The sequence below is a fragment of the Heterocephalus glaber genome, unplaced genomic scaffold (genome assembly GCF_053883595.1).
Source record: "Heterocephalus glaber isolate CG9 unplaced genomic scaffold, H.glaber_assembly_v1.0 deba00000331, whole genome shotgun sequence".
NCBI lineage: Eukaryota > Metazoa > Chordata > Mammalia > Rodentia > Bathyergidae > Heterocephalus > Heterocephalus glaber.
The window spans coordinates 22,479,853-22,487,222 of NW_028258142.1; the positions used below are offsets into that span (position 1 = coordinate 22,479,853).

A 7,370-nucleotide genomic window follows, 5' to 3' on the forward strand; every position below is an offset into this window, starting at 1 on the left:
TTCTCATCATCCAGTGTTGTTTTTAGGGTGGTTTTTTGGTATATCTCCATTTCTTTAAGATTATTATTAAGTCAAAGCAGAAGTTCCATTCTATACAAGTGGGTTGTTTCACTTTTGAGGGCTTCCTGCTATTGGTTCCCAAAAGAAGTCAGTGTGTTATACTTTAGAAAGTTTCTGTTATTCCATATCCTGTCTGGAAATACTTGTCAGATCTGGTCGAAAATGTGTGACTTAGGGGGAAATGAGCATGAAAAACACTTGACCTGAGTATTTCTGTTCCCATAAGCAGTTCCTACAAGTCCAGCTTCATTCCTACATTTGCTTCCGATACAAAATACAGTACTTATTTTGTGCAGGAAAATGGCTGTGAAAGGTGAGTATCTGAACAGAGTCTGTGTGGTGGAGATCATCTGCTCCGGAACACTAACTCTAGCCTTTCTGTTTTCAGGGGGAGAGAGGAGCACCTGGGCCCAGAGGGTCTCCTGTAAGTGGCACTACCTGTCCTGGTTCCACAGTGGGAATGTGCTCAGGGATGCAACTCTTATCCTTATGAGAGACTATAAGTGGGTCCTCGTCACAGACGCCACCTAACCAGAACTCTGTTGTTAGGAAGAGAGTCATGGAAGCCTTTAACAGCTGGTTTTGATTACTTTCTAAATTTGTTTTCCATTGCTACTTTTTCTTTTATCATGGTTAATCTTTATGTGGAATGCATTCTATAAAGTTCAGTATGCCATGAGTCTGTTTCCAAGTACAGTGTATCATAAAATTCTCAAAGAACTAGAATAGAAAGCAGTGGGTTTTCAGAACTTGGAACACTTGAGAATGTAAACCAGTACAGCCCTAACAGGCCACATGACCAACTCCTTCACAAAGGTCAAAGATGTGCGGGGCTGTTTGAGACCTGAGAAGAAATTAACTGCATACCTCAGCAGTGTCTAGGAGATTCAAAATGGAAATTAGTAACATCCAACAATATAGAAAATGCAAATAAGTCTGCTACTTCTGAAGTAGTAAGTGTGATATCTGAAGTAAGACTGACAGCTGTGGCAACAGAGATAGGAGGTCTCACTTCTTTCATCTGTTAGCTTTCTGACCATAGGGACTCACTTAGCATCTCTGGGCATTCATCTCCTCACTTGAACAGTACCAGTAGGGCAGTTTGATTGGCCACTCTTTGAGTAGTTATCGTTAGAGTCACATAGTAGCAAAATACCATGCCTGGCTAAATGCTTTGCAGTGTAAACTGCTGCTTCTAAGGTGGTAGCCACCACAGCAAGAGCCATAACAGGGGTAATAACAATTTCACCTTTAAGTTGTAACAGGCCCAGAATATGCATGTTTTTTTTTATCACACTTCACCACAGCACTGCATGGAAATTAAAGCTATACTATATAATGATGAAGGATGTTCAGTAAACAGGAAAATTAGGAAACTTTTGTTTTAACCTTTCCTAGTAGTCCAGGAATTTGTGTCTTTGCAACATACTCTCAGCCTCATGTAGCTTGCTATTATAAGTCAATCATCTTATAAACATCTTAATTTTATTTTGAAAGAACAGACATTTTGGAGTGTTTATTATGCTATAAACCTTTTACCTGTATTAAGTCATTTAAATCCTGACCTCTGGACCCTATGAAACTATACGATGTTGGTCTGTTGGCCTCATTTTATAGATTGGGGAAACCTGAAACCCAAAGAAATCAAGTTCTTTGCCAATGACCACACACCTTGCAAGTGAGAGGGTTGGGATCTAAACCCAACAGAACCTCAACCTCTTAACCACCATTCCACTGTTTTCGTAAGTGTCTTCCAGATTTCTTTGGAAAGTCACCCTAGGAGAGTTAGTCTCATATTCTTTCGTCTGCCAGCCTTGATATAGCCTAGAGTTAGAAGAACACATGAATGTATCACCAATGTTCATATTTGATATAGGGAATTAGAAGACAACCTCAAGTGTCCCAGACTGCGATCAGTCCTTATACTTAACTCCATCTGGGACACAGAGTTATCCAGAAGGGATACCAGCAAGCAGCAGGACCAGCAGATCATGGAGTCAGGGAGTCCACTGTTGCCATGGGTGAATCGTTGTAAATTGCAGCTTTGATTTTTCCCACTGTGCAGGGACCACCAGGTTCTTTCGACTTCCTGCTCCTTATGCTGGCTGACATCCGAAACGACATTGCTGAGCTGCAGGAAAAGGTGTTCGGGCACCGGACTCACTCTTCAACAGAGGAGTTCCCTTTACCTCAGGAATTTTCCAGCTACCCAGAGACCGTGGACTTCAGCTCTGGAGATGACTACCCAGGAAGAACTGAGGCAAGAGACTTGGGAGCCGCTGGAGACTTTCACCCCTAGCACGTTCCACATGTTCAGACCAGCAGAAAAGAGGAGCACCTTCGCCTGGAATTAAAGCATCTAAAGAAAAAATTACTGGAGACCTAGACAGGAACATTTTCATTTCCTTAACCCTTTTTCTGCTTTCTCACTACTCTTCTTCTAAATGCTGTTTTCAGAGTGCCCTACTAAAGACAGGAGGGAGAAAATGATGAATGTATGCAATGTTCACAGGAAGTTAGTTGGGTAGTCTGCATTGGGACTTTTCTTTGACATCCTAATATTTCAGGAGCTTCTGGATTTCTGAGCTAAGTACTCTTGCCACATCTTAAAATTGGGCGCTCTACCAGAAAAGGAAAAGATTCTAAGGTAAGCTCTAAGAAAGCTTGAAGCTAACTTCTATAAAAAAAAAAAGGTGTCATGTTCAACACAAAATGGTTGTGTTCCTCCTCTTGTATGTAAATTAGAGCTCTTTCATTAGAATGGAGTGAACAACCGTAAAGATTACCTTGATGGATAATTCTTTTTCCTTGTCAACCTCATAGGTTTCAAATATTCCATCCTGTTATCCAACCTTGTTTCCCAAATTTGGTTATAGAAAGGAGAGAAGTAGTAGAGGTTAGGAAGACAGAGAATTACAGCTGTATATTTATTGCCATATAGGTTGTTACATTTTAAGATTCAAATATGATTAAGCTCAGTGTTCCTGCCATGCTTATCTATGGAGAAGAAAGTTCTTCATGGAGAAGAAAGTTCTGTCTATAGGAATAAATCCTCTTTTTCAGTGACAATAAGGGAATGAAATTCCCCAGTTCATGTTAGAACAGTGGACTCCTGGTTACCAGGTTATTTTAAAGCTATTTCATCAAAGTATGGTCCTGCTCTGTAAATCACAAGTTATTTGTTAAGTAAGAAGTAAGATGGCTGACCCTTAGGAAGGAGTCCAGAATTCCCTGCTCTGACCAGGTGCCATTGGACCATGATCCAAGCTGATCAATGTACAGTGAATTGGAAAGAGACTGCTGGCATGGGCTGTTGGCAGAGGAGCAGGGGAACCCTGGGCAAGGACCCCCCTGAAACAGAGGGACCCCCTGGCAAGGACCCCCCTGGCAGAGGCAGGTAAATTAGCTTTCATTGGGCATTACAAGTCTTTGTCTGGAGCCAGCAAGCTTGCCAACATAATGGGAATAATACACTGTCGAGAGTTCTCTTTTATGGGGGAGGGGGAATGTTTTTCTTTGCTTGGCAAAAATTTTCTTTCCAATACTCCAGTTTTTCCTTAATTTAGTCCAAATTCCAGGTCTTTCAGGCTTTCTCCTTGATTTTTCTCTCAGTAATGTGGGAAGTTCAGAAAAGGAGGTATGTTTCCCAGCCTGTCATGGAGTTTCTGTGTCTTCTCAGAGCACCTCTGGGTCCCAGAGCGAAGCGTGTTTCTTTCACGGCTTTCTTAGGATTCACAGGCTCCAGGAACAGGCAGCCAGCCAGAGGATCTGCTCCTTCTCTACATTGTTGGGGGCCTCTTGGTTTCAGCGGCTTCTTTCAGGTTTTGAGGGGTCTACTTTCTCCCTGGACACACAGAAGAGCGTCTTATCTTCCTGTTCAAGGGATCTGAACCCTTACATTGAGCTTCACACACAGTCATTACCACACTGTTTGCCACATCTGTGTGCCACAGGGTCTCTCTCTCTCTTCCTGAAACATCCCTTTATGTTTCTCAGAGGTTTGTTTTTGAGTTTTTTCCATATCCTTTGAACCTAAGTCATTTGCTTACCCTATTGTGACAGCTTGTTGGAAGAAAACCACCATGGTTGAGTTTGTATGCCCTTTTCAGTCTTCTTCCTGAAGAACAAGAGGACACAGTCATCTGTAAATCTCCATAGCACCGGGCTTCCTTCCTTCCATCCTGCCGTGTTAGAGATTGACGTGGCTGAGTCTTTTATGAACACTTGGCTCCGCTCTTTCATAATCATGGCAGATCCCCAGTGACTGACTGCCAGCATTTGAAGTTGAAGGCAAACACACCAGAAGTGCTTGTTTTCTGTCATCCCTTGTACCCTCAATCGCTCCAGAATCGAATCTTCACCACAGATGGCCTTGCCAGGTCGTGGAGAGATGGGTGCAACAGCTGTTGAGTTCCATCTGGGACGTTCAAGGTCTGCCTGCTTGTGCGGCACAGTATGTAAAGAGTGTGGATGAATGCTCAAAAAGAAACCTGCACAGGCTCTATGAGAGATGATTAGGTTCATCTTTAATTTTTTTGAAATGAGCAATTTAGTTACTTTTGCTTTTTCTTGACTGTGAACTGTGTTTAGAAATATAATCTCTATTGTCAAATGTTGATACAATACAAGCAAACTGCATGTTTGGCCAGAGGCTGAGAAAATATATCAAAAGAATGAGCTAAAAGTCAAAATATCTGTGATTCATGAAACTAATTTAGATAATAATCTCCAGCAAAACCCACAATAACCTGTATTTTATGATCTCAATGTGCTGTACCAGATCAATTTCGAAAATTATTAATCCTCAGCTTTTCAAAACTGAGACTACTGCAAGAACTAAGTACATACTCTATATGTCCAAATTATATATTTCCAAGATAAGATTTAAGACACTGTTAGTTCTAATATAGCTTTTAATTATGTATACAAAACCAAAGCTTCACTGTCTAAATTGGACTTCTGCTCAAAGCAAAGTGGAAATGCCTTTTTTTAGAGAGAGAGGAGTTAAAATTTGCCACAGTTTTCTGAAATCACTACATATTTCATGGAGAAAAAAGATCTTTGTACACTTCCTTGACCCTTTAGTAAAAATGTTGACATGAAATTTTTGCAAGCAACGATAATAAAACTCTGCTGTTGAAAATAGTAAGGAGGGAATGTGTTTTAGTTTAGGAAAACCTTTCCTTTCGCAGTTCTAGACAGAGAAATTAAAAGTTTTATGTGCCAAAATAGGAGTTTGGGGGTTGGGGATACAAAGAGGAAGCTGCCTTTTTTCACCTTCTGTGTTAATTCCCAACACCTGCCTCAGAATTAGTTGACCAAAGAAATTTCAGTGTAAACTAAGGTGACAAATATGTCCATAGCCAAACACATAAATAATAAATGCCTTTTGGCATTAATGGGAAATAAGGAGTGAAACCCCACCAGGTGCAGAGTAGTACCTGGTTGGGTGTGTTCCCTTTCTAAGGTTCACAACCGCCTTAGCCTTGCCTTGGGATGGCCATCACAATCATTCATGAAAAGACTTTCTCCATAACCAGGCACCAGGCTTCACCCTGGGTTTTCCAGCAGCAATTCATCATATTTTGTCCATCACTCTCCTCACCCACGCAAGCTGCTCTGCAGAGACAGCCACAGCAGCCTCATTCTGCAAGCTTATCTCCCAGGGAACCTTCCTGAAAAGTTACTTGCAGGGATCTGGGCCACACAATTAGTAGAATAAAGCCATCTAAAGGTATTAATCATGAATTCAGGAAAATTGATGAAATTTTTCCTGGCATAGTCAGCACATATGTTTCATAACAAATCAAAAATAGTTTTCCATTTGGAAAACACAATGACCATCATTGTTAAAGCATGAAATCATGGGCTTTGCATGGTTCTTTTACAAATGTTGCCACTTTAGAGAAATCATAAAAAAAGGAACCTTTTATAATATATCCCTCAGAGATCTCAGCATTCTTTGCCAGATTCCCAAAGCAAGGACCCTGAGGATTTCCATGTGTTGTGAGTTTGTTTTTACTTCTCAGTAACTAGTTTATACTTCAATAGCTCTGTTCATTATTTAAAACAGGTCATATAACACTCAAGCTAATATTCAAACAGTTATGAATGTGATATTATGAAGTACTTTTGTATGATTGTATATTCTTAATAACAAAGTTATTTTTCTTATGTGACTCTACTGTGTTTTGTGCTGACCCCAGTCCTGTGGAAGGAGTCCTCCTTTTACCAGGTGAATATAGAAAGATGGAGAGGGACATTTCTCAACAGCTGGAATCTGTGTTCTGGGTCTACCACCTCCTGGGGCTGAAAGTGATGTGAACAGTTGAGTCAAAATCAAAGACTAAAGGCCCAGTTACCACTGAGTCCAGGTGTCAGAGGCCTGTTCCTCTCCTGTACGGATCTCCTAGGTTCCCTAGGGTGGAATTTTTTGAACTGAGGACTCTGTGGGGCTTCCTGGGGGTTGGGCTTATTGGAAGTGCCTTAGGAGCTCACAAAGGGAAAGTCTGTGAGGGTCTGGCCCACCTCTCTCCCCGCCACTGACCCAGTTGCGCCTGTTTCAGATTAGAATCTCACATAGGATTTCCTTTGTAGGGATTAAAAATAACCTAAATTGAGTTGGGAAGAGGAAGCCTCTTTAGTGGGTAGCTAGAGTCCTCTATGTATGGATAAGAAGGGAATCTTCACCTGGCCCATAGAGAAGGGAGGGTGATTAAAAAGTGAGAGAGAAGGTTACTTGTAAGGGATTTTTAGCCATCCTTAGCAGGGCACTTTTAGCATCCTGAAGGGAACCTTTAAAAAATACTTTTTTTGGCTGGGGATTTAGCTCAGTGGTGCCGCTGCCTGCCTCACAAGCACAAGGTCCTGAGTTCGATCCCCAGTACCAAAAACAAAACAAAAACTTTTTTTTCCCAGTAAATATGAATGCCTATTGTGAGCTAGGCACTGCTACGTACCACAGACACAGTGCAGGGCAAAAAGGTCATACTCGCCAGCCTCCCACGGATTTTTGGTTAAACAAAGGATCCTTTCAGACAAAATAATGAATCACATAAAATGCAATTACAGTGTGCGATAAGCTTGATGAAGGCAAGGTGCTGAGCTGCAGAGCCAGAATGGACCTGCCCTGCACTCTCCCATGTGCTTCCCCTCCAGAGTCACTGGACACAGAGCACTGACAGTGACAGCGCTCACACCACCCACCTGAGGCTTCATTGCCTCTGCCAGAGAGAAGCTTTACAGTGTCCTAGGTGGAGCTGTACAGGTGGGATTCTGGGAGAATGCTTAGTATTGTATATCATTTTTTT

The 7,370-nt window shown here is 41.6% G+C and overlaps 1 protein-coding gene across 3 annotated transcripts in view; it reads left to right on the forward strand.

Annotated features, from left to right (window-relative positions):
• Ccbe1 (collagen and calcium binding EGF domains 1) overlaps positions 1 to 6,234 on the forward strand; it is a 268,355-nt gene extending 262,121 nt beyond the window's left edge. For 2 of the 3 annotated variants that reach the window (XM_021239199.2, XM_021239200.2), the window contains exons 10-11: positions 449 to 484; positions 2,126 to 6,234. In XM_021239199.2, the coding sequence (XP_021094858.1) occupies positions 449 to 484; positions 2,126 to 2,414 (325 nt within the window). In that variant the 3' untranslated portion in view covers positions 2,415 to 6,234. The remainder of the gene's footprint in view (positions 1 to 448; positions 485 to 2,125) is intronic. The other variant, XR_015443286.1, reaches the window with a different exon arrangement.
• Positions 6,235 to 7,370: the final 1,136 nt, after the last annotated feature.